A 27400-nucleotide genomic window follows, 5' to 3' on the forward strand; every position below is an offset into this window, starting at 1 on the left:
TCGCCCCGTGGCCTTTAAACTCTGGAAAACACCGCAAGCCGCCGTCCCTCCCGCATCCACCCGACCCTTCTCTCGTCACCCACCGTGGGTTGGGGCTGCTGGAAATTCCCAAATAATTTGTGTGCTCCTCGCTGTGAGGAAAATCTTATCAAAAAGGGAGGAAAAAAAAAAAAAAAAAAAGGCGGTTTATTAACTCACCGATTGCGTGGCTCGCTGCGGGCGGGATGCCTGAGCCCTGACCTGGCGGGGGGGTGTGGGTGCCCCCGAGATAAGGTGCGGGGCAGGAGGGGCTGTGCTGCTGCTGCTTATCGCGGGTGTTGCGACACTGCTGGTCTGCAGGTAGGAAGATTTGAGGTTCAAAAGTGCTTTTTTGGGGGCTGCTTTACTTAATCCGAGAGGTAGGATGGTGTGCAGGCAAGACTGCTCAGTGCAACAGTGTAACCTGGAAACCTGTTAATTCTTCACCCTGAATTTCAGGAAAATTTCACTCGCTGGTATCACCAAGCACCCAACAGCCAAAGGTTATTCTTCTCTTGCAGTAACTCCATGCCTCACCTTAAATAATTGAGGTTTAGGGTTGGGTGGACGTTTATTCCTGGTCTGTGCTTGACTACAATTGCTGTGTGAAATTTCTGTTTTTGCTTTCACACTTTTGAGGTGTAATGGAAGGATTCTGTAACACAGTTGGTGTGTGAGTCTTAAGAGGCCCAATTGTAAATACTAAAAAATGGTGTGTTTCTATTTTCCTTTCACTGGGGTTAATTAAATGAGGAGCAAATGCATGCATGTATTTCAGCAGTCAAATCGGGGGGGGGGAAAAAAAAAAAAAAAAAAAAAAAATCTGGTTTTTTTCCTTCAGACTGTCACTTCTTTTGCTGAGCTTTGAAAATTACCCTTATCCCCCAGTCAAGAAGCCATTATCTTTGTTCAAACACATCTAAGTATCTCTTGTGCCCTTTGCTCAGGGCAGATTTTGCTAGACTGGAAGTGAGCCCTCTACTATCTGCCCCTCTTGACACTATCAGGGATTTTAAAGCAAAGGTTAAAAGAATCTCTAAGAACATTACAGATACTGAAATAATTATTCTGTTGGTAACCTGTGTGGTTGTCTTTAGCTGCCTTTGCCTTTTTGAGATGACAGAAAGACCTGGAGCAGTTCCTTGGTGTGCTTGGGTGCAGCCATCAGTTCAAGCTGTGCTTCATTCTGCTCTTGCCTGAGTTGCTCTCTGTAGCCCCAGGTCTAAGCAGCTCTCCTTACATTCTCTGCTAGGCACCTTTTAAAGAGGAAAGCATAAGGATTAAAAAATTGCATGTCCTTGCCTGGGAAGCAGAGGCACCAAGTTAACAATAGGTCTTTTAATGTATAACCTTGGAGCCTTTTTGCATGATGGTTCCCATGGGGGATATTTGCTAGTTTTGAGCGGTGTGCTGGATCAAGGCATCACCTGGTGCCAGAGATCAGTGCTGGAGAGTGATCTGTAATTTTATCTATGCTGTCTCAGCTTGTCTTACTTGAAGGTTTGTTGTGTGAATGAAAAAGTATGTGTGATATATCCTGGTGGTTTAGCCAAATGCAATGGCTGATAAGCTCCAATTAAATGCAAGGTGGTAAATACATCAAGAATACACCAACTCGGGTGCTTAGAATGCCTGTATTCTGTTAAACATGCCTCCTTATTTTATCCATAGATCTTTTCCTCTTCATGTAGCATCATTAGCTATGTACTGTGCTAAAGAAAGCACTAATCTGGTTTGCTTTGCACTCTGCTCAGAGTTGTACTTGTATGAAATGTTGTCAATAATGGATTCATTTTAGCAGGAGCACAAAGCAGCAAGGTTCAACATCTTGTGCTTGTGTGCTCCAGAGTTGTGATGCAATACTTCTGTCAAGTGCAGTTGCAATCAAAGACTCAAATGCATAAAGAATTTTACAGAAGTAATTCTTTCTAGGTATTTCTATCTCCTACAGGCTGCTCAGGAAGGTGGTGGAATCTCCAGCCTTTGGAAACTGAATTTGTCACAACTTTTGGCCCTGCTGCCTGTTTGTTCAGACTCTTTTATGCTGTTTTCCTCACTGGTTTGTGAGTCCTCTTTCTAGGACTGGAACTGTGAATTTGAAAGCAATAGTGGCCTGGGGGAGCTCTGCAGGAAAATGCCTTAGGTCAGCCACCTGGTTCCATTGTTGAAATTCTGCTTGTGGGAAACATTGTAAGTGCTGCTGTTTATTGCATACTTCACTTTCCACTGCTGTGTTTTCTTGTAATGTTTCTGTTATTCAAGTTATTTCAAAAAGTAATAGATCTCTCTTTTTTTATTACACCTTAATTCTAATATCTGATGGGTATCTAGGAGAACCTGCAGCCCTCTGCAGCTGTGTACTTCTAGCCAAGAAGTTAATGACCTAAGCAGAGCCTGAAATACCTCAGAAGTCTCTCAGTAGAGTTGGCTGCAATATTTGATATGCTTCAATTTTAAGCATAGGTAATGAATTTTTTTTATTTCCATAAAAATGAAAATAAGGCAGAGTAGATTCAGAAGTGCAGCTCAGCAGTCAGAGCCCACAGCTTTTTCCTTATTCAGATGCTTCTGTAGTGTTCATCTCTCCAATCACTTCCTAGTTGTGTAACATTTAGCATTATAATCCTTCTCCATTTGTTGTCCTCATCTTCACTTTGGTTTATGTCCTAACAAAAATGTATCTTCACCTCAGAACTGTGAATAAAGTTTTCCAGAGTGTGAAGATCACTGAAGACTCTGCCTCTGGCAGAAGTGGTGTGAGCACTTGGGTTCACTAGAGGTCAGGCTTATTTTACTCCACCGTGTCTACAAGATTGCTGTTAGATCCTGGAGATCTGCATGCAGGCTGCTGTATTCATGTCATATTATTTACCCAGCAAAGCTAGGTGTGTAATTTTCTTTTTCTTTACAGGGTGTAACAGCACTAAGTGGCTTTTAAATTAAAAATAAAAAATAAAAAATTAAATATACACCATAAGGAAATAATAGCAAATGAGTTAGTATGCAGCAAATTAAAAGCCCACATCTACAAGTGATCTCATGTGTTTTTTCCACCCAATATCTCTACAGACAGCAGCGTGCAGCCTACAGAGCCCTGGTGGTCAGAGAGATCAGCTCTACAGGAGTCACACACAGCCTGAGTTGGATGCAGATCCCCCAAGGAGTCACTGCTGCCTCTCTCCTGCCTGGGCACTGGTGTGACTGCAGGGAGAACTGGTGGGGAGCCCCAAAACCTGGGTGCTGAAGCAGCTCTTGGTGGCTGCAGCAGTGGGGTGGGTGCAGGGCACAGTGCCTGGGTCAGGAGGTGGCAGTGCCTGCTCCAGGAGGCACTGCAGAGTCCTTTCTTCAATCTTGCCTAATTTTGTATTCATTAGTCTGCATGAAATTAAATCACACGAAAGGCATATTATTGAATGACTTGATTGAATTTAACTCCAAGTGATTTGCTTTGGGTTGTTACATTATCTTTTAAAATTAGGTAAATCAAATTAGCTGGTCGGACTCTGAGGTGAAATCGGGGGAGGCAACAAACAAAAAAATATTGTGGAAGCCTGGGACAAATGCCTTTTTCAGGCATGGTAATTTCAGAGAATGCTAATTAAAAACTAATGCATGCACCAGAAACTACACTGGGAAAATATTAATTGCATAGTGCAAAGAAATAGAGAAACAGTATTTCAGTGCTTCAGTTCTGTAGGTACAGGCTTTCTGTTTAGATGAGTTATTAGGAGAAGATAACAGCACAGAAAGGTGAGGATACCCAAGATCAAACACAGCTGAGGTTCAGCAGGGCACTGGTGCAGAGCACACAGAGTTAAGATTGGGAGTACTCAGTACAAAGCCCATTTCTACTTCAAATACATTCTGTTCTTTGTAGTCCAAAATTTTACAGCTAATAGCATCTGAATTATTTTCATGTATTTAATGTAAATTTTGGTCTTTGAGCATTTCAGCATCTTTACTAAGAGTTGAGACTCAGCCATTTAAATGAATTCAATTTTTTATTGAAAAATGGAAAGGAATTCTGCTGAAGAGAAACATGGAGGTGTCTTTCACTGAGATGTTATCTCCTGATCCAGTTCTAAAGTGTAGGTTGGAGCAAAGGTCTGATGGGTACCTGGGCTGCATCACACATGATGCATGGTATATGCATCATAATTATTTCTAAGTTTGTGATGTACTGATGAGGGCATTGAACTTTCAGCATTCCTCTTTCACTCTTTCTGCTGTCTTCTAGCTGGAAGAATTACTGACTGAATGGCCTTCTGCAATCTGAGAAATCTGGGTTTTTTTCCAAGGTACTCAGCACCAAATGCTCCGTATCCAGTCTTCCTCCTAAGCACATCTGCAAGTCAGACTGTTGGTTTGTCTGTGCTGTGGATTCTCTGTTGTGGAATAGGTAATAAAAATTTCCTTCTTGGAAATGGCATGCATTAGAATGGCATAAAGGGAATAGGGGATTCTGAGTTTCTTCTATGTGCAATTAAAAACAAAATTCTGTCATGAGTTGAAAACAGCCTTTTCTTTCCACTAGCTACTTTTCCTGTGTCTTTTAGCACAGCACAAATAACCTTTCTTTCTCTTTCTTTTTTATTTTTTTTTCCCCTAAGACAATGCTGCTTGAGTGCAGTAAATCTAGCACAAAGCCCATAAAACCTGAAATAAACTTTCCTTGCACCTGCCATCTTCTCTTCCAAATGCCATCTCTATTGAAACACCCCCCTATACTCTGTATTTAGTGTCTTAACCAAGCTGAATTTTTTCACCTGCCACAGAGGGATTAAACGTGTCAACAGTAATTATCCTTGCTTTATTCTCTGGCAGTTGTTTTTCCTTAAATAAGCTTAGAGGTTCATTATAACTTTCTCATTAAATCTCTTGTTGTATAAATATATCAAGGTATCATTTGCTGGCATAGCAAGTGCTGCCACGTGTCCAGTCTTGCAAGCAGAAGATGGTCAGGGGGTTTTACTCATAAATTCTTGTCTGTGATATTCTAGTTAAAATCCCAGATGAGCTTCCCCTCTGCTTGGAAGCCTGCTGCTAGAAAGTGATTATAACCTATGAAAAGACAAAGACTTTTTTGTCAAGTTTTGTCTTATTGATAGAAAACATTTAATGCTTTAAATCCTGGTTTAAATTCTTCTGTACTTTTAACTGGAAGAACTGGCAGAGGTGAGTGAAGAGAGCAAGCAAATAGAGTTACTAAATTGATGCTTAAGACTCAGACTTTTCAAACATATGCCACCCCCTAGCAATGGGCTCCTGAGCCCTTTGTGTTTCAGTTTATAAAATAACTGAAAAAGAACAGTTTGCCCAGGGAAATTGTGGCTGCACAGTCCCTAGCAGTATAGAATTCAGGTTGGAGGGGGCTTGCAGCAACCTGATCTAGTGGGAAGTGTCCCTTGCCCATGGTTGGAACTTGATGGTCTTTTAGGCCCTTCCCAACCCAAGCTGTTTTATGGTAATTTGTAGAAAAAATACTTCAACTGCTATTTTTAAAAACCAATTTGTAATTCTCATTGTTCAAATAGGTTTAATTTAACGTTGTGGTTATTTAACAATTTTTGTGAGTTAAAATGACAGTAAAATGTCATTTACCAAAGCCTTACAAAGAAAGTTTTGATTAAAATATCATAAGAGACCAAGAGATGAAATATTGTTAATATGAAATTCTTAAGAACAGAGGTGGGGTTTTTTGTTTGTTTTCTTTCCTAGAAGATTAAACCCAAGTTTCACTCTTTTCAAATATTTTTATTGGGAAGAAAAATATGTAGTCAACCATACATTAACCTAAAACTATATGAGGAAAAATACCTTTTAGTTCTCTGTTATAAAAGGAAACCTGTGATTATTACTTTTTCACTGTATTCCTGCTGAAATCCTGGTAATTAAGGCTAATAACTAGGCAAATACATTTAGGGTACTCTCTGGGTATTACAATATTCCAGATGAGATCCTTGGCATAGACAATATAAATCAGTAATACTCCTGCTCCAAGGAGACCCAGGATAATAAATACACATTGCAGTCTGCCCATCAAAATAAAATCCAGTTTGCTTTGCTTGGCAGGCTCACCAGCTCTTCACAGAGATGATTATTCTCTGAGGAGATTTTCTTGTGAAGACACAAAGAAAAAAAAGGAACTTAAATGCGTTTGAATATTCATTTCTTAGCTATCTTGTTCTGTTTTGTTTCTCCCCCCTCAGAGCATGCAGGAAAATGTGTGTTGCTCTAACAAAGAGCCTTTTTTTTTTTTGTTCTCCTGAATAATCAGACGTGGGGAAATTTTTTTACACCCAGTGAAGATGAGGATGAACTGGGGTTTTGGCTGGGAGTCCCCTCCTGGCTGTGCTCCAAAAGCTGGTCTGTCAGTCAGGTGAAGGCAATTTGCAGAGTTTGCTCCTTTTTTCCCCTGGAGGGACTGGTGCAGCATTCAGCCACAATGCTGAGTTGTCCATTAACCTGACAGGGACCTGGGCAGACACTCAGCAGGCTGCACTCCTGAGATGAAGCATAATAATCTGTAAATAGTGATGCAGGTACCTTTTCCAAGGGCCATTTATCCTCAAGGCAGCTTGCTGTGCATCCTCTCCAGGTAGGGGGATGCCTTTTCCTTGAGAGTTTAAAAAAAAAAAAGGCAAAACTCCTTGAAAAAGCTTTGGCATGTGAAATGATGTCCAGTCCAGCTCCTCCCTGGTGGTGGGAGACTGGAAGTGAAGGTTTTTCACCAGGGTGGGACAGCAACCAGTTGGTTTTACACCACTTTCCTATTGCTTTTTCTCATCTGCATTACAGTAGGATCCAGCAGCATCAGCTGAAAGAAGGATTCTGTTTTGATATTCTGTTCACAACCACAAAAGACACAAAGAAGGATTTTTTGGTAAGAACTCCAAGCATTATACTAGGAAGGGTTTCAAGATGAATTCTGTGGGACAGAGCAGACAGAGATATTTAATTCTGGAAGAGGGTGTAGACTGAAAAAATCCTGAGGGGGAGGAAGGAGCTACTAAACAAAATTACAGAGGCTTGGGAGGGATGAAGGTGAAGCTTGTTGAACATGTTAACTGCTCAGCTTTTCACTCTCTGGAGTTTGTAGGTACAAGAACATTTCCCTTTGCATTTAGCCAGCATATCCATCACTGTCTTAGTCTCTGCAAATTATTATCTTTACATTAAGTAAAGGTGATCTCAGGGGGGATTATATAGAAAGGGGAAAAAAAGCAAGGTTCAGATATATCCCTCATCTCCGTGACCCCACATCCAAGAAATACATGGAAAAATAATGAAAGCCAGCACTGCTGCTGCTTTTTATTTCAGTTCTCAACAGCTGGATTTCAGATGGCAGCATGATTAAAGAGACACAATATCAGGTAAGTTAAGATTCAATATTTTCCCTTTAGAAATTACAGTGTGCACAAAGTAGCACTGACAGAAGAGTTTTAAGGAAATCAATCAAAACCAGGGTTAAGGTTTGATTTGAATGGGAGATTTGGGTGGACTCAAAAGGCAGGGTCAGGTTCATTCAATTATGAAAAGACCAAAACTCCCTGTTCTGGGAGCTTAATAGAGGAGAGGTGTGGCTCACAAAGGAAAGGGAGTCAGATGATGGATGGGGATTGGCTTGGAAAGCTCCTGTTTATAGCAGAAAAGATAAGATGGAAGCTTGAGATGCTGGAAAGTGGACTTCTCTGCAATGACCTTGGTGGCAGCACAAGTGGTGCCTTAAGTGGCCTTTATGTATGGGCCAGACTGCTCTTGAAAATTTTGTTTTCCCTCTAGTAATTGCTTGAATGAAGCTCAGAGGTAAAAAGCCACTTTCCTGCTGTTGACATGGGGACAGTTTGCTGGGCTGACTGACAAGCTCTTGGGTTGGAGGTAAGGCTGTTCCTCCAGTTGTTTGTGCAAAGTGCTGCCTCATGTTGGATCATTTTGTCTCTGCAATCAGTGAATCACAGATCAAGATAAACACTCGTGCAGAGGCAATAAACCTGATCTTTATTTTATAATTAAATCTTAAGAGCCACCTGATTTTTGTATTGAATCAAAATTATAATTTCAGCAGCAAACATCTGATATTTTTATATTGTAATGATGAAGCTAAGAATGAATAGAGCCACATTTTTGATTAATTAGAATTTTGTTGCCAAGGAATTAATCTGTTTTCCCTGTGGAAAAAAAGAAAAATATTAAAAATACCAACAACCAAACAACAAAAAACAACCTCCTCTAAAATGAGTTTCCCAGCAGGGATAATTATATAAATGTTGAGTGAACTCCAGCAGCAAATATGTTTCATTGTTTCTTTGTTTTCCTGCATTATGGAGGCAAATGGGAGAAAATAGATGATTGCTAAATACTGAGCATGGCTCTTCTTTTTCCTCAACATAAAGTAAAAGAAAAGCTTCCTGGATCTAAGACTTCCTGGATGCTACCTATTTCTGGGTGAAATAAGAGAGGAAGTTCAACTAAGACTGGAATAATTCAGAACCATATTTACATAGAAATGCCCTGGGGGTGAAAGTCTGTACTAGTTTTCTGCTACTGGAACAACTGAGGAGCTGCTGTAGTAATACCTTAAGTGACTGTGCTTCCTCAGATGGTCCTTTAGAACAGTCCCCATCCTCTTCTGAGGCAATGGGTGTGATGGGAATGGAACTGACAAGCCAAAAAAAAAAAAAAAAAAGAAAGAGTTAACAGTAGTGCAGTAAACTTTACTGAATTACTTGCAATTTATAGATGAGAATCCATTTGTGCACATGGCAAGCTAACATGTAATTTCTGTTGGAATGAATAAATAGAGCAACCACTTAGTATTTTAAAAGGTTGCTTTCTGACATTACTTATGGCAGCAGGGGATGCATTTCATTTCTTCTGAGTTTAAAGGAAAAAAATGTTTGTTCTTTGGTAAGAAAAGCTACCACACTGACGTGAGTTGTAATAAGTAATGTGTCAGCTGCCATATTCTTGCTTTAATATCTCTTTAGGAAGCAGAAAGCCATGTTTAAAATAATAACCAGGCACCATTAGAAAATTCTGAGGATGCTGTCATCCTGTCTGTATCAGAAGCAGGGATCCAAATGCCCCAGTCCAGGCTCAGAAGTGGTTTAGAGGTGAGTAATTGAAACTTGCTGCCTGTGCATGCTTCTAGCAAAGTGTGAAACTGAGGCACCAGAAGATGATACCCAAATGCATGGCTGCATGACTATAGCTTGAGTGATTTCCTGGAGTGTTTTATTCTCCAGTTAACTCGAAAGAAAGTACAGAAACACTGGGAGGAGAACACTTTGGGTCCTAAACTTCACTGTTTTGTTTTACTGTTAGCTAAAACAACCCCACAATGAGCCCTTTGTAAGGCTGATCAGTAGCATAACAAGCAGTTAGGTCTTGCTATCAGAAGAGCTGAAACTGTAGTGATGATATTTTAAAATTCCTTTCTCTGGAAGAGGTGTAGAGTGCTGAGAAGTGAGGACTTAGATGGATTGAAAACTGGAAAACAATGATCCAGGCTATTCCTTGAGCAAATGGTTGTGCTCAAATGAGGATTGGTTTGTTTGGTTCTTCAGCTTATGCAAGAAGTAGCTGAAGAGATCTCCACACACAGGGGAATGTCTTGAAAATTGTTTCCTGCATTAATCACCTCTCCAGTTGTAGGGAGAGGGATGGAAAAAGGCAAGACCTTTGTCCCTTGAAAAGCCATGTAAAATAGCATTAAATGAGCTTGCTCCATAAGCAGTCCTGTCAATGAGAGATTACTTCTTGTGCACTGGGTTCTTAAATACATGATGGAAAATCTACTGTCTGTATTAAAGGGCAATAGACTGACTTGTGTTAGTAATTTGCTGATATAATAGCTTGAAAAATGAAAACTCCTGAAAATGCCTGGGAGTGCAGAACCCTTTCTAACTGGGGAAACTCATCTGAGCAGTCTGTATGTCAGCATGCCAAAAGAAGGGGAGAATGAAGATGAGGCATGGGCTGAGCTGGGTTGCATCTGATCTTTCAGCTATTCAAGGTGGAAGACCCCGAGTACAGCAGCAACTTGGTAAGAAGTTGCCCCTAAAAACAATTTATAGCTTCCCTGTTTGAACAAGCAGTTTGTTTTTCCTGGTACTAATAAGGAAATTTATAAAGCAAAGAAATTGACTCCAGCCAGTTACATACTACCCACCAGCTGTCAAAATTAAAAAAAAAAAAAAAAATTAAAAAAAGGAAATCAGAAGCTGGAACTGCTGTCTTTTCTCTCTTGCTAACGTATCTGCTTCTTTTCCACTGTCATCATAGATCCAGGCTTTAACCTTTCTGGTGTTAATATTGAAACTGCTATTTTTGGTTTAAAAATAAATAAATATGGATAATTCCAGTCTAGTAGAGTGCTCAAGTATCATTTAATTTCACAGTCTACCTCCTTAAAAGGTTGTCACGGCAGCAGTAAACCAAAGATTAGTTAAAAGCCATGACAAAATTGTAATTTTCTTATCATTTCTATGTATGAGAAAACAGGTGACAGAAGAGTTCCACCCCACTGATAATTTCTGCTCTCTTACATCTTCTTAACTGACACCCAGTGCCTGGATAATAGTCAGAACATAGGAAAAAAGATGATAGCTTCATGTTAGTGACACTGGAGTTGTGGCTGAAGAGATGCTTTCATTCTAAGCCTTCATTTCCAGGCATTACACATGCTTGCTTTCATCCCAAAAGTGGTTTGTGTGGGTTTTATTTAGGTTTTTTCCTTATTCTTTCATTATTTTTCTTGGCTAATTATTTGGTATCTGAATATGTGGAAAAGTGTCTTCATTATTTCGTTCATGTTTCTGCCTTTGATATACAGTAGAGGAAATTTCTGTAGTTATAAATTTATGTAGTTCTCTATAAAAATAACTATGCAGAGTTCTTAAAACCCACCTGCTCTGTTTTAGTTTTCACTTGAAATAACTAAGGAATTCCTAAAAAATTAAATTCTTAAAAAAGAATCCTAAAGTGAAGAGAAAGTGAAAAGAATCCCATCATGGTTAAAAATGTAAATACTTACTAACTTATTCATTAAATTGCCCCATGTGAACAGTGGCTACACACATCTGAGTAATAAGAAGAGATGATTTCTGAGGGTTTAGAGCAGGATTTCACTCTCATTTTATTATGTGATAGGAAAAAAATGTCTATTTCACCACCAAATGCCATCAGTACAACCCAGAGTTCATCCACATCTTCAGTTTTGACTTCCCACACATTCCCAGACAATATCCCCCCCTTGTTTATGTACAGTTCAGCTTAGCAGACTGGATGTGGGAAAATGATGAGGAACCAGAAAAGTCAAATCCACTGCTCCAGCTTCCTGAGGAAGAGCTCCTCACTGTCAGTCCACAGCAATAATAATTTCCCTCTCTTGGCTTTCAGTGTAAATGGATTAAATCAAAAGAAGAATTAACATTAAGGGGTTTGTATTTCAGTGAGAAACTACTTGGTGTCTAAAAGATTGAGAGATCAATATATAGTTAAATGTAATAATAATGAAAGATCAGCAAAAAGAACTAAAGATGACAAAAACCAAACCCAAACTCTTAGTGGGACTTTTCTCTACCACCACCATGTCTCATCCTCATTAAGTTATTGAAGATGGTGAACATTGTTAACTTGAGAACACATGGGCACTTTATTATGTTTTTAAATATAGTTAGATATTAGGTTAAAAAAATACATCTATATTGTCCATTGTAATTCAGAAACAAAAGTGGGTTTGTAGAGAAAAGGCATCTGTAGAAAACAAATAGTTACTATGTGCAAAGTCTGTGTTCCTAGGGAGAGCTTTACTACAGTGCTCAGCCCAGCTGCTACTGGTAGGAGCATCTTGGAGTAACACACACAAAACATACCCCAGGATCCTCCTCAGGTCCCTTTGAGGTCATCATTTCACAGTGAAAGTGGTGCTGGTAATGCTGGCTGCTGCTGGTCTTATAAGGACTGGCAATATGTTTGGGGGTTTTTTTGTTTGTTTTCTGTTTTTTTTTAGTTTTAGGGTTTTTTTTTTTTTTTTTTTTGGTTGGTTGGTTTTTTTTGTTGGTGGTTTTTTTTTTTTTACTGTTTGTTTTTCTCTTTTTGCTAATTAATATGGACATGTCAGAATTCCTGTCTCTGTGACCTTTTACTGCAAAGATAAAGCCTCTGATAAAGGATGTAAACTGATAGTAAGTTTCCAGAAATGCTGTGTTGTTTTTCAAAGCTACTGCAGGGCATCCTAAGGAGAGACAGATCAGGATGTTCCAAGGATGTTTAGCACTGCATGCTGTGAGCAAAACTCCTGCAGTCATAAGCTTACCCATGCTGGCTGACTGCTGTTAAAAACAAGCATTTTTTTTTTTTTTGGAACAAGGGTTAGTTACAGTTGAGGTGGCAGAAAAATGATGGCTTTGAAAAGATGTGGTTGTTTTTTTCCCAAGGAAATATTGAGTCCAAGGCATAGTTCCATCTTTTCTCTTCCTTCTCCATTCACTCTTCCTTTCTCCCCTCCCTCAAATCTCACACAATAGCTTGGTCAACAGCATTTTCTTGCTTCATTGGTTTTGAAAAGGACTTGCTGCTCCCTGCTGTTAGATTATTTCCAGGAGACTGTGCCAGGTCAATAGTCAAAATATTCTTTGCTCAACTCCCTCTTTTTCCTACCCAGATTTAAAAATAAAAAAAAAATAAAAATATATATATAGACACACACACACACATACATACAGTTGGGAAGTAGGAAAGGGAAGCATATTTTTATTTGCCTGATTGATCCACAGAATTTTTGGTATAGAACATTTTTCTTTAAAAGTACCTGCTCTTTGTACACAATTCCCATAGAGAAACTTCTCCTACAAGGCATATGCAGCAACTGCTAGGTTTCAAGTAAAATTACAAAAAAAAAAACCAAAACAAAACAGACTTTTTATTGGTATTATTTCTATTGCAATAGAAAAACAAAATTAAGATAACCAGTGTAACAGCCATTGAATGCAAAGGAGAAATTAACCAAAACTAATATTATCCAGCTGTGGTTACCTTGGATATTGGGTCTTCAGGTCTTGTTTCTGCTCTTTGTCTTAATTTTAGGTTTATAAAAAGCAGAAGGATGTTCAGCTGAGGTGTGTGCTGCCCCCAACCTGATGCCTCCTGGTTCATCCACAGTAGCTGAGCAGTGCAGAGCTGGGGGATGCCTCAGCCTGTTTCGTGCCTGGTTTGTGGTAAAATTTGGGCTATACACAAAGGTGAGAGGTGCAGATTTTGCAGCTGTGGTTCATCTGCAGCTTTTTCCCCCCCCCTGAAAATATTTAGTTTTTACAGCTGTCAGTTTAGGACTACCAATAAGAAATGAATTTATCAGGTTTATTCTGTGCTCCAGTAAATTTTGCCTACAATCAGGATGGGTTTCAATTTCCTTTAGCTGCTTGAACTGATTAAATTAGCATGGAAGGAGATACTTGCAAAGAAAGGTAAAGATAGTTCCTGTTAACTGCAATGAAAATCTGTGCAGTGTTTAAATAGGACACTATGCCATAACTAGCAAGTGAGTTTTACAGGATGCAAAATAGGGAGAGACCATAACAGGTTGATTTGAGAACAAGAAGAAACTCAATATTGTGCAAACCTGTCTTAGGAGCAAACAGGCTTCCTTTATTCCTCGTGGGATGTTTGTAAATCTGATTAAAATGCTCTTTGGCCTCCATCTAATGCTGGTGGTAGTTGTATGTGGCACTGGAGGGGCATGCAATTAGCAGGGTGGCCAAGCTGATTGCCTTGCTGAGATGCTGAATTAACCACATGACTTCTGATCTTAGCCTTGTTCTTACTTTTCTGAGTTTGCTTGGCCAGTTTGGAGCACCCAAACCACAAGAGGAACCAGTATTCAAATTTGTACTGGGTCGTGTCAGTGTTTTGGAAATAATTAGATGACAAGATAACATTAGTTATCAGTGCATCATATAAGCAAAGCCAACTTATGTTCAGCAGCTCCCTAAAGGTGTTGGTCAGAAGTAAAGCCAGTCTCAGTAATAAATGAACAGAAACATGATCTCTGGAGTTAGAGCTTGATTTTGAATGTCTTACACAAGGTAAGTCGTTATTTACTGGTTTTAATCTGGAAATCTCATCTTCCCAGTATCTAAATGTTTGGATTTGGGTATTTGGTTGAAACTGTTTTTAATAACAAATAATGTAGGAAGAATATGTTGCACTTTGTCAAAGGAAAGACTGGCTTGGATATAAGTAGCTTCTGTCAAGAAAGACAGATTTGGCTGTCCTTAGGCTTCCTTGCATGTCTCTTTTTTTAATAGACATTATTCAGTTTAGATGCATAATATAAATATACATATATACCTTTTCCTCAGTGCTCTAGAAGAGAGATTTTGAAAGTGAGAAACCCAGATAAGGAAACATCTTGTCAGAAAGTAAGAATTGAGCATTAAAGACTCCAAAGGCATTTCCACATCTAAGACCAAACAAACTATGATTACCCAGCTCTACTCCTCTTACCCCTGTCAGAAGACAGAGTATTCATTTACTCTCCTAACACAAGAACAAGAAGGCATTGCCTGGCTTAGGCTATGAGCCACAAATTGCTGGAAGCTGGGAGTATCCAGTGCTGAAATGTAATTCTGTGCTTGGTTGCTTCTTACATCTTTTCACTGACTTTGGTTACCAAGCTCTGTTAAGGGAAGGATGCTGAACAAAACTGATTTTTGGCATGACTTGGTGCATCTGCTTTTACTTTGTAAGACCTTAGAGTAGCTTTGGAGAGAGAGATGCAGCTGGATTTGCTACAATGCTGCTATTCCTGGTTAATCTGAATAGTGATGTTGGTTTTGAGGTTGGATATTTTTCCAGCTTGCCAGACCCTCTGAAAGACAGAGACAAGTAGCAGCACAAAGCAAAGGGGAGGATGCCCTTCAAATTATGCTGTTCTTTTGAACCAAGTGGTTGCTTACCAAAGCAACTCAGGAGCTCTTAGAATTGAAGACTTGGAACAGTGCCCTCTTGCAGGAAGAAAAATTTGCTTCTAGATGTCTATCTTGAAGCTTCATTATCATAATTGTAAATAAAGTCTAATGTGCATATATTATAACTCGAGTCTTGTTTGCTTTTTATAGAGTGTGAAATGAGCTTCCATTTGTAATTGCAAGTTTTCTTGATTGAAGTGAAGCTATTTTCACTGTAAGCAGTTTCCAGCTCTGTTCAAAGTACGAATAATCAATTAGGAAAAAAAAAAAACTTGGAAAAAGAAATCGAATTGCAAAAAGGTTCATTTCCTAATGCCCCAGGACAAGCAAGAACTTCTGAGCTAGGAAATTACATGCCCTTAGCATGACTGTTGACTCTTGCATTGAATGAAAGCTGTACATCAAGAGAGATCTCTTTTTATATGATCACAGGACATATTCTCCTTGGAAGATACAAGGCACTTTCCCTTTGGGTCTTGCTTATGAATTTTCACAGCTTGGAGAACTGCAAATATGCTTGAGAAGAAAATGTATCTGTGACCAATGGAAACATAAAAGGGCAAAAAAACTTGCAAGACTTCACAGGCTACCTGCTCACTTCCTGAAATGCTGTGTCCCCAACACATCAAAGGCTTCACTTGCTTTCTGAAACATTCTCTTTGTATCATTGCACATGATAATGCATCCTTTGAGATGAATTCTGATAAGCAATAGCATTATTTGTATACAAAACTTGTCAGATTAGCAAAGGCAGGGGAGTTTGGGGGGTCATTAAAAATAAAGTGCATTCTAATGTACCATATCCTGGGTGTTTTCCTTACCTTCATTCCAGGGAGTGCCAAGATTCCTCCTCCTGCTTTGGCCTCTGGGTTAAGGGACTGGGTTTGAGTCTGAGCAGGGGAGCATTTCTTTACTGTCTTGGTTAAGTTATTTCATACAATCCTAACTTGTAATTTGTGAAGCAAGTCCATGTCAATACAAAAGTATTCTTTAAAATCTTTCACCTCTAGAGGCTGAAATAAAGTTTATCATGTTCAAAACAATTCCCTTATTTTGCAGTCTAATCCGTTTCCCATTTATTCTCCTCTCATTGTATCCAAACAACTGTCTGCATGTAAGCAGTTGTAAACACTTCCTAACAATTTTTCCAGTGTTGTGGATTCCTTGAAAGCACATAGGATATAAGATGAAGAGGACAATAGCAGATTTTCCATGTGGTATAAGTATTATATGAAGTTTTAAGCATGCTATTTCCCATTTATAATCATTCATCTCCTTGAATTTCAATCTTTAAATCATTAACTTTTCTCTCAGGACTGCTGTGAGGCTTAATTCATTAATGTCCTTAGAATGCTTTGAAATCCTTAGATGAAAGAGATTATAGAAGTGCAAAATATTAATATTAAAGCAAAAATGTGAACCCATAACCTCTCAACCTTCTCTCCCTTAGCTCACCTGTTTATGAAATCTTTGTACCTGTGAATCGAGGCAAACACTTTTTCCTTTGATGTACAGATAATGTGATGTTGTAAATGCCCATTTTTTTAAGGAATCTTTTTCATGTTAACAAAGTTAATGTAAAAACTTCTTAGCAATGTTTTTAATCTATTCATAGTCTTTGTGCTCCCCAATTAAAATGTGGTCCTGGTTAAATCCAGCTGAATCTTGCAGGATTACATCAGTGTTGAAATAGTCCTTCTGCTCTCTCCTCAGGCTCCTAGGAGGAAAACAGAAGCTGCTCCATCAGATTTATGTAACTTCAAACTGTCAAGTAACTGGCATAATTCAATCTTTTCAAAATGAATGATTTTCTAGATGGGAACCATCTTCTCCATCCTAACATCTCCATTGGTTTCTGTAAAATGTAGTCTCTATTTTCACAGGAAGATAGGATAATTCAGGTTAAAATTATCTCAGGAGATCTCTAGTCCAACCTTCTGCTCAAAGCAAGGTCAGCCATGAGGTCAGATCAGATTTCTTAGGGCTTCATCCAGATAATATTTTAGCTTATCAACTTCTACCTGAAGCTTCTAGATTATCCATGAACCCAGCTGCTTCTGTTCCATTACAATCTAAAACCTGTGGAAGCTTTGAGTAATATTCCTGAAATTAATACCCCCAACACCTCAGAATAACCTTCACAAAACCTGCTGCAGATGTTACTAATGGGACCCCAGGAATTTTTGGTTTTTCCATCTTAAAAATTTATCTCTGTAGCCACAAGATGGTTCATGGACCTTCCAAAGTCACTTTCCCTGCAAAAAAAAAAAAAAAAAATCAGAGAGAGGGAAAGAGCTGGTAAGGAGCCTGTAAGAGATAAGCCAATGTCTTTGTGAGTATTGCATATTTAAGGAGAGGGTTAGGGTCAGGAAATAAGGTCTGCTTCTCATCTTCTTGGTTCAGAGATTGAAAGTCCTCCTCTCCTGACCTACTAAGAGAGGAAATTCCCCTTCTGCTGTGGCTGCTAATTAAAAACCATAGAAAGTTGCTTTTCTCAGGCATTTGTGGTTGCCCTCTTAATCCATCCTGGGCATCCCCATCAGCTTCCTGCCTTCTGATTCAGTGTGGAAAGGCCAACCTTTTGTAGGTTTCAATTTTCTCTCCAGTTTTATGGCTCCCACCTGTGTAATACTTTGTATTTTTGCAATCTTTACTGACAAACAGGACAGAGAACCCTATCAGTGGGGCAACCCCCCTAACAAGCCTGCATCCAAAGCTCAGTTACAGCATTCATGATGTCCAAATTGTTCAAGACAGAGCAGACAGTCAAGTTTTTTAAAAATATGCCATTACACTGGAGTTCATATGAACCTTTCTGACAACAAACAATTTATTTCAGAACTTCTGCTGCTGCTGTGCCATTATCCTGCTTGTCTGGTTTTGCTGTTTAAAGTCAGTAGAAAACTCAAGTGACCTCTTTATTTGCAGACAGAGCAGATATCTACAAGCCAATTGTGGAGAGCAGCTAGTTTGAATCTATATTTAAATATCCAAGTAACCATATATTTATTCATATTTCTCTTTAAAGTTTGGGCTCTGAAAGTTTCTCCTCTAGTAAATATGAATGTGTTGATACAATCTGGAATTTTGAGTTGATGGTAATATTGCTACTAGATATTAGACTAGAGGTATTTTACCACCACTTCTTCCTCAAAGGAGAATTAATCACTGACTTAACTAGAATGCTAACATGAATGATTGTGTTGTTATGCATATGTTGATTTATTTAATTTTTTTCAACCTTCTAAGTCTGAAAACAAGCTTAGCCAAGCACACTTAACAAGCTTTTACATGAGTGTGTATAAATGTTAAATAAACAAAATTTTTTTTTGCTGCTTCTGTGTGCAGTATTCAGCTTCATTAAAGATGTTTCTATGCAGTCTGCAGCATTTGGCAGTGTACATGACTAACTTGCACGACAGACTCCATTCAGATAAAAGAAGACATGGAAAATGTGTTTTGGAGAACTTCCTTGAATGCAGATCTCCCAAACCCCTCTCAGCGTGTCCTGTTCAAACAAAACAACCACCTCAAATCTTGGATTATGGGATGAAACCTTGAATTATGGCAGGGGAAGGAAGACCTTGGGAATGCAGACCAACAACTGAGGTCTGCTCTCAGCCTCACCTCCCAAAGCAAGGATTGAACTGGTGTCACCCAGCTGCTTCTCTCTACTTCTGCTTTATCTTAAAGCACATTTGCCAACCCCAAGATTCTGATGACACTCTGCAAAGTAAGTACTGCTAGTGACAGAAGCACAGTGTAGCAAGCTGCTGCTTCCTAAAAAATTCTGGGATCTTGAGAGTACATGGAGACAGCTTAAAGGAGAGAGCAGGTTGCCTTGGCAAGGTGGAATTCTGGTAAAACCTCAGGGCAATGTCTCACCACAAGCCTAAAAAACCATTGCAAAGGTTTTTATTGCCATAGTGAGTGGCCATGGAAGGTGCTGGCTGGGCATGGATACAACCAGTGCATGAAGTTAGCTGAGGAGGTGCATGTTATAGCCATGGAAATAGAGTGACAGCTCTGAGGATGAAAAAGATGCCAGCTAAAAGTAACCAGAGCTGACAGAGGGGTTTATTTACACTGTAAATATCTGGGAAGCAAAGTCTGACCTCAGGAAAACTGCTGCAGAAACATTTTTGTGATTTTTTTTTTTTTTTTTACTCCGTCCTTATGAGCTGTGAGTGAGGAATCTGATGGATTTCTTACAGAAGAGGTAGAGGTACCCATCTTTTAGCAAGTACAGGGGGGAGATAATTCTTAGAGAACAGCTGTCCTTCTCCTTCAAAACTGTAATTTTAACTGCTATTAGCATATGAACTTTCTCTTCAGTCTGATGGTTTTCAGATCACAGAAGAAGTAAAGCAGCTTCTAAGACTTTATCTACTTGTCTTGTGCCATTGATCAAATGGGCAGTTAATGCAGTTTTCCAATACAAAATTCTATTTAAAGAAATCTTTAATATTTAAAAACAGAACAATTTTCCATCCATACCCCAAGAATACAATAAAGAATGACAGCCTCTGGCTGTCCTAGAGGAAACCTATTAGCTACCTAAGGAGCAGATCTTTCAGGGATTGTATTGGATTTCATAGAGATAAATAAATTCTCAAGATGCATTCTGTCCCCAAAAGCAACAACTTTTCTTAATGTACATGCATTACACAATAACATCTTAAAAATGCAAAATCAGACATTTTTAAGAATTCATTGCCTTAAGTCAGTAGTTACATGAACATTCAATTTGATTAGCTGCAGCCAAAAGCTAAAAGGTACATTAAAAAGCCTTAAAGATTCATGAAAGCCTTGATATTTTAGTTTAACATCCAATTTTGTGTTCTCTAACCACCCCTACCATTGCAGCCTCCAGTTCCATAACACAATATTTTACCAGACCCTGAAGCAGACAGACAAACAAATGAACTCAAGAGTGGCCTGAAAAGTCTGTGAAAACACCTCAGGAAATGTTGGCTGTTACAGTCTCAGGATCAAAGCTGAGTTATTTGAAATTAAGTGATTTAAATTCTTTAGATGATGCATGTAGCTGTTTATGAGTGTTTTGTTTTCTAATTATGAAAATTATTTTTCACTCACTCTAAAGTACAGTTCTTCCAAATATTAATAATAACATTCATTATTTTCAGGCATCTTTTACTATTTTAGAATTAAACTTCCCATGACATGTTGCAGCCCTATGAAATAGGCACTTGCAAAGAAAACCTCAGCTTCTGTGATTATGGCACTGCAGTTTCACAGCATTTATTCAGCCTCATCTTGCAGGAATAATTAAAATGCAGTAGGGCAGATCCTGCTGTCCTTGCTGAGTTCACAGCTCCAAAACACCCTCAGTATTACTGTGGGCTTAATTATTGTGGCCTTGGTACCTACCTAGAAGTCCCAGCTAAGATCAAGGCCTCGTTTTGTCAGAGTTCCTATGGCATACATAGTAAAAGGCCATCTTTGATGTAAAGCACTTAGGATTCATGGCTGGCATTTTGATTTTATCCTGTGGGAGCCCAGTGTACTTAGAGGAGCCCGTTGTGGGCTTAGGGGACAGAAAACTGACAGATTCAGTTGTGAATCTGAGTGCCAGGCTGATGCTCCTACCCCAGCATCAGGTGATTTCTGCAGACATGCTAAAGGCTTTTTTATAGGAATTATATTGGGATTTTACTGATACTATCCCCAGACTGAAGCTGTGCATTTAAAGTGTTTGGCTACTGATGTTTATAGGACAATGACTGTTTCCTGTTGTTCCTTAGGACCCTGAAATAAGAGAATTATTGCTGTGTTAATGTCCAAAGGAGTAATCAAATCACTCCTGGTTTCAGTTCTCATCACTGAGATGAGAACTTGGGCTTTGATGGTTATCTTTTTATAGTCCAAGCCTGTAACTTAACAGATGATTACTTTTATGTATCAAGCAGGCTGGAACACATCAAAGGGGGAGAACCCACAAGAAGTGGAGTAGCTTGTGGTTAAATTAAGATGCTGATGTTGGTTGGGAGACCTGGTTTTGGCAAATCCTTCTCATCAGCTCTGTGCCACAGCTTTCTGTTCCTAAAACAGAGATTAGGATGATTTTTCTCCTGACTTTTATCTCTTTAGATCATAAGCACTGGTGAGGGGAAACAAGTGCAACAACTTGTTGGTGCTTCTTGCTACAACTGTAACGTTTAATTGATAAAAATATTTCTTTGATTCATAAAATCCTGATTGTCTCATTACTCTGAACTGGAGAGGAATGTGCATTAGCAGATGACCTTTAAATGGAAAGAGTCCTCTGGCTTTCAGTTGAGGAGTATGAAACCAGTAATGCAATTTTTCAGGCTCTGGGCATGCAGATTAACAAGAGCTGGCACTACACCTGTCTTTTCAAAGCTCACAGCATCACACTTACACTGGAAAAAAAAATAAAAAAAATGTTACACTTCTGTAGTTCTCTCCAGTCAAGCATTCTTTCAAAGGGAAAATCCATCACTTTGAAGAATTTACAGAAGAAAACCTCCACAGCAACCAAAGCTGCAGGCAAGCAAAATGCAACTGCTGAGAAAAATAAATAAGGGCTTTTACAGCAGTCCCATTGAATGGAAATTTTCCTTTATGACAGGCTAGGCTATAATAATCTTCTTTTCTACCTCTAGCCACGTCTTTTAAAGGCATTTTAAAATATAAAAATCTTGCAGTAGAAGCAGAACTTCTTACTAGTGTGTTGCAAACCATCTCTTTCTGTACTAAAACACCACCTGGATTTGGCAAAGAATGAATTTGCCTGAATTTCTCATTCCTGTTGTCTGCATGTGAAACATTGATCAGGTAGGGGAAATGGCATTTAAGTGACTTAAGGGGTGACAGAAATGGCATTTTCCACATGAGATGGCATTCAGCCAGGACACCGAATCCTTGCAAAGGTTTTCAAGTGTCCTTCAAGGTCCCAAGATCCACAGTTGCCCAGGTGTTTGTGGCCTCTTGTCTTTCCAAGTAAGTTTAAATAAAACTTTAGGCAACCTAAGTTCACAGACTGGGGCTTTTAATGTGTTTTTTTTTTTTTTTTTTTTTTTTTTTTTTTTTTTTTTTTTTGTTTTGTTTTGTTTTGTTTTGTTTTCTGGTTTTGGGTGGTTTTTTTGTTTTGTTTTTTTCCTTTTGTTTTGGTTTTGGGTTGGTTTTTTTGGGGGGGGCTGTTTTGGATTTTTTTTCTTGTTTTTTTTTTGTTTTGTTTTGTTTTCTGGTTTTGGGTGGGTTTTTTTTTTTGTTTTGTTTTTTTGTTTTGGGGGTGGGGAGCTCTTTTGGGGCTTTTTTGTTTCTTTTTTGTTTTGTTCTGGTTTTGTGTGGGGGTTCTTTTGTTTTGTTTTTTTGGGGGGCTGCTTTTGGTTTTTTTTTGTTTTGTTTTGTTTTGGTTTTTGGTGGGTTTTTTGTTTGTTTTCTTTTTTGTTTTGGGGTTGGGGAGCTCTTTTGGGATTTTTGTTTTGTTTTGTTCTGGTTTTGGGTGGGGGTTTTTTTGTCTTGTTTTTTGGTGGGGGGCTGCTTTTGGGGTTTTTTTTGTTTTGTTTTGTTCTGGTTTTGGGTGGGGTTTTTTTTGTCTTGTTTTTTTTTTGGGGGGGCTGCTTTTGGTTTTTTTGTTTTGTTTTGTTTTGCTCTGGTTTTTGATGTTTTTTTTGTTTGTTTTGTTTTTTCTTTTGGGGGTGCGGGGCTGTTTTGGGGTCTCTTTTGTTTTTTATTTGTTTGTTTTGTTCTGGTTTTCGGTGGGTGTTTTTGTTTTGGTTTTTTGGGAGGGTGATGGGCCGTTTTTGGTGTCTTTTTTTTGGGGTTTTTTTTTGTTTTTTTTTTTTGCACACATCGCTAATCAAGCTCTGATCACCTCGCCTCAGCGGGACAGGGCAGATAACCCCGGCAGACACCTCCGCCGCCACCGTCCCGTCCCGTCCCGCCTCAGGCAGGTGTCTGAGGTACCGCCCACCGCCATCTTCCGCCGCGGGGCTCTGAGGCGGAGCATCCCGCATCCCGCCGGGGCGGCACCGGAACGGAGGCCGGGGAATGACCGCGATCTCCCACCGCTCCCGATCCCGCCTGGAAAGCGGCTCCTCGGTGCCTTTCCCGGCCGCAGCCCCCACCCTCCCATTGGGCCCCCGGCCCCACGTGGGCGCCCTTGTGGTTGGCCGGGGCGGGAGGCGATGTGAGGAGGGAGGGGGAACGGGGAAGGGGCGGGCGGGCGGCAGTTTCCCGGGTAACGGGAGAGTGAGTGGTGGCGGCGGCAGCGCGGAGCGGCGGAGCCGGGAGTGCGGGGCGGCCCTTGCACTGCCGCGGGCACATGGGCCGCCGGTCCGCGGGAGGAGCAGCAGCAGCAGCAGCAGCGCGCAAAAAGCCGCCAGCCCCGCCGCAGCAGCAGTTGTATCAGGTACCGGCGGGGACCTGCCAAGCGCCTGGCTGGAGGGATGCGAAAGTTTGTCCCGGCAGCGGGAGAACCGCGGCCCCGAAGCGGGCGGAACTCCGCGCTCTGCCGGCGGTGAGGGGCCGGCAGCAGCGAGTCGTGTCCCGCTCCGGGGTTGGGGGGTTACCGGAGGGGCTGTGCCCCCATCCGCACCGCGCCTCGGCGGGGCCGGCTCCGCCCGCCCGCCCTGCTGAGGCGGGAGCGGCTTCTCCGCGCTCACTCTCACGCCGGTCGCCGGCGTGGAGCGCGGTGGGGGGGTTGCCGGTGGCGGGGCCGCAACTTCTGAGGGTAGGGGGTGAGAAACGGGGGTTGTGCGGAGCTGGGGACGGCTTGCGTTACGGGATGGGGGTGTCTGCGAGGGGATGGGGGTGTCCGTGGGGTGCGAGGGTGTCTGTGGGGTGCGACGGGGGGGGGGTCTTTGTGAGGGGCTGAGGGGTGTCTGTGAGGGGCTTGGGGGGTGCCTGGGGGGTGCAAAGAGTGTCTGGGGGTGTCTGTGAGGAGCTGGGGGTGTCTGTGGGGTGCGGGGGGTTGAGTCTTTGAGGGGATGGGGGTGTCCCTGGGGTGCGAGGAGTGGGATCTGTGTGAGGGTGCGAGGAGTGTCTGGGGGTGTCTGTGGGGTGCAAGAGGGGGGACTGTGTGAGGGTCTGTGTCTGTGGGGTGGGAGGAATGTCTGTGAAGGACCGCGGGTGTCTGTGAGGGGCCTGTGAGGGGCTGGGGGGGGTGTCTGAGGGGCGCGAGGAGGAGCTGGGGGTGTCTGTGAGGGGCTTGAGGGGTGTCTGAGGGGTGTCTGTGAGGAGCTGCGGGTGTCTGTGAGGAGCTGAAGGTGTCCGTGGGGTACGAGGAGTGTCTGTGACAGACAGTGGATGTCTGGGGGTGTCTGTGAAGGGTTTGAGGGGTGTCTGAGGTGCTGGGGGGTATCCGTGGGGTGCGAGGAGGAGCTGGGGGTGTCTGTGAGGGGCTGTGGGTGTCCGTGGGGTGCGAGTGGTGTCTGTGAGGGGCTGTGGATCCGTGTGAGGCACCGTGGGTGTCTGTGGAGTGCGAGGGTGGTTTGTGTGAGGGGGTTTGGGTGTCTGTGGGGTGCGAGGAGTGTCTGTGAAGGACCGTGGGTGTCTCTGAGGGGCTTGGGGACCTCTGTAGGGTGCAAGGGGGGGGGAGGGTGTCCGTGTGAGGGCCTGGGGGGTGTCTGTGAGGTGCAGGGGCCTGTAGGGGCCCGTGGGTGTTTGTGAGGGGCTGAGGGGATGTCTGTGGGTTCTGGGGAGCATGCGGGGGCCCGTGGGTGTCTGTGAGGGCCGTGGGTCTGAAGAACCCTGTGGGTTTGGGCGGGCTGAGCCCCCAGGAGTGTGGGGGGGGGCCGCGGGAGTCTTCCCCTGCTCCTCACCTGCGCTTTGCCAGGGCGTGGGTGGGTTTTGCTGCTGCTGGTCTTGGATTTTATTTTATTTTATTTTATTTTATTTTATTTTATTTTATTTTATTTTATTTTATTTTATTTTATTTTATTTTATTTTATTTTATTTTATTTTATTTTATTTTATTTTATTTTATTTTATTTTATCTTTGGGGCAGAGGGGTGCGCGCCTCTCCAGGGGCCGAGGCCAGGCACTGGTGGAGGTGTCTTTCCCCTGAGGAAAAACCATGCCGGGGTTTGTCTTTCACCGGGGAAAACTTGAACCTTGTGTTTTTATGTGCCATGTGTAAACAAACAAACAAAAAACTTGTGGAGGTAAACCCGCGATTATGATTGCTCCCAAACATAGTCAGTTGAGGGAATGAAAAATTTCCTGATGCAGTATGGGTGCTTTTTTTTCTTTTCCACTTAGGGGGAAAAAAAAAAAAAAAAAAAAAGTGCTTTCTGCTTTGCTTTCAAGGCAAGAGCAGCGGTCAGGAGGTGTTGCCGGGGATCTGGTTACCCAGTGAGATCTTTCTGAATGGCATTTTGTGCAGGTGTGGGTCCTCCTGGGGCTGTGTGTGAGGATGGACCCTGGTAGGACACATCCACTTTACAGCCCTTAGGGCTTAAATCCAAGAATATCAGTTCAGCTGAGGTTCATTGAGATTGTTCATGTGGTGCAGCTTGGATAGTATATAGCTCAAAAGGGTCCAGAGCCTCTGGGTGCTGGAAAATGAGAGAACAGAGATTTTTTTTTTTTGTCACTTGGCATTTTGTTTGTTTTAGCATCTCTGATGGCTACTTGGTGACTTCCCCAGCAAACTTTCCTTTTTTTCCTTCTTACCATTCCTGTTCCTGTTTTGCTTTCATGCCAATTTACTCTTAACAAATCCATCTCTGCAATTAGGTATGTGCAGAGATAAAAAGTGAAGCTTCTTTTTGTTGGAGGGGAAAAAGGAAGTCAATATAGATAATTAATGTTTTGTTTTGTGGCTGATTTGAATGCAATTGTTTTTCGCTCTTCAGGATTTTTTTTTTGTTGCTGTTGCTAGAATATATATATATTTATATTACATAAATATAACAACTCATGCATTGATACAAAGTATTCAGTAACACCCTCTCTAAGGTTACAGACATAAACTAATTACTATATACAAGTAGAAACTTACATGTTTTCCCAAAGAGTGTCAATTCCAGCCACAGTTGTAACACTGTAGCTAAATGCACAGCTGTAACACTGAATGCACAGGAACTTCCAAAGAGGTTGCACTTTTCCTTTTTTTTTTTTTTTTTTTTTTTTTTCTGGTTCAGGGGACCTCCCATGCAAAGAGACATTGTCCTTAGTTGCACTGGTTATGTCATGCTATTCCAGCATGGCATTACTCGATGTGACTGATGCAGTCTCATGTGTCACATCACAGAGACATCACTGGAGGGGAAAAAGTTTTTGTCGGTGGTACTTAAGGATATTTATAAAAGTTGAGGTTTTTTGGTTTTGGTTTTTTTTTTTTTTTTTTTTTTGCATGGTATTTATTGCAAAGGTCAAAGGCCCTTTGCTGCCTTCAAGCTACCTGTATGATTTCCACGGGTGTCAGCAGGTGTGAAACCACAGACCAGGAGGAAATTGTGGTTCAAAATAAAATTTGAATCCTTGAGTTTATCTATAAAATATATTAGCTGTGTTTTTTAGATTATTTGCTAGCAGTAAAAGCACAGCAGCATCTTGGCAATCAGTTCTATCCTTTCCTGTACTAGCAGCAGAAGAAAAAAAAAACAAAACACAACTTGTTTAATGGCTGCTTCACAGTGAGGAGCAGTATGAGAGTATCTGAAGTGATAGGCAAAAGCAGTGTTTCTGTTGTCCTGTGGTTTTAACCTTGGAACAACAAGGGATCTCAGCATGTAGAACAAACCTCTTCATGCATTTGACCAAAAAATCTTCCTTTTGTGGCTTGGATATTTGATTCAGGTATTTAGTTCAGGTAGTCCTATGGGAAATCTGTTTTTCATGCTACCCATCACTTAGTGATAGGAAAATGTCTGATTATTAGGATTTTCTTTTTTATTATTTTCTTTGCTACTGTAGGACACTGAGGTTTGGATTTTTTTGAGTACCTGTTTCATGACCAAAGCTTGTGTCAGCCACATGCAGCTGAGTATGTGGCCTCATTTTCAGCCTTTTTAGATATGCTTAATAAAAGTTCTTCTGGTGCCTGCACGTTGAAACCTGCTGTTAGTGATTCCACCTTACAAATTAACTTGGGAAATGATTTGTCTCTTCTGTAGTCAACTTGTGCTTCTCAGTATGAAAAGAGCAATATTCTAAGGTGGTTGAGTTGGTAACCTGTTATTTCAGGTGCAACCTTCTTTCCCAAGTAATAATATAACTTGTTCATTCCAGCTTTCTGGTGCCCAGGATTTTAGGAAGTGACACACAATACCCAGGGGTCTGTCACCACAGTTTATAAGGTTAAGAGACCCAAGATGAATCATGAATTTGGCTTTGAATCTAAAACCTGAACCCTGGAAGACTGAATTTTGAGTTGATCTGTGCAGGTTTCACTTGGCATCACAGTAGACTCAACTCTG

The 27400-nt window shown here is 41.0% G+C and overlaps 2 protein-coding genes and 1 long non-coding RNA gene across 7 annotated transcripts in view; 2 read left to right on the plus strand and 1 right to left on the minus strand.

Annotated features, from left to right (window-relative positions):
• Positions 1-1786: 1786 nt before the first annotated feature.
• Positions 1787-20404, plus strand: LOC139804690 (uncharacterized). 3 transcript variants are annotated; one of them, XR_011729496.1, is made up of 8 exons: positions 1787-2081; positions 3088-3213; positions 4256-4316; positions 6817-6901; positions 7339-7391; positions 7801-7896; positions 9006-9131; positions 19857-20404. It is a non-coding gene; the product is annotated as an uncharacterized lncRNA (long non-coding RNA). The 3 variants fall into 3 exon arrangements; XR_011729494.1 differs by lacking the exon at positions 19857-20404 and adding an exon at positions 9465-10819; XR_011729495.1 differs by lacking the exons at positions 4256-4316; positions 19857-20404 and adding an exon at positions 9465-10819.
• Positions 20405-23236: 2832 nt separating this feature from the next.
• Positions 23237-27400, plus strand: part of NAV2 (neuron navigator 2) — a 345652-nt gene continuing 341488 nt past the window's right edge. For 2 of the 3 annotated variants that reach the window (XM_071762479.1, XM_071762480.1), the window contains exon 1: positions 23238-23388. The gene's annotated coding sequence lies outside the window, so the exon portion shown is untranslated. Of the gene's footprint in view, positions 23389-27400 lie in introns of all 3 variants that reach the window. The other variant, XM_071762477.1, reaches the window with a different exon arrangement.
• Positions 23757-24683, minus strand: LOC139804799 (uncharacterized). Its single transcript, XM_071762413.1, has one exon. The coding sequence runs from the start codon at positions 24681-24683 to the stop codon at positions 23757-23759; it is 927 nt and encodes a 308-aa protein (XP_071618514.1).

The sequence above is a fragment of the Heliangelus exortis genome, chromosome 18 (genome assembly GCF_036169615.1).
Source record: "Heliangelus exortis chromosome 18, bHelExo1.hap1, whole genome shotgun sequence".
NCBI classification, from domain to species: Eukaryota; Metazoa; Chordata; class Aves; order Apodiformes; family Trochilidae; genus Heliangelus; species Heliangelus exortis.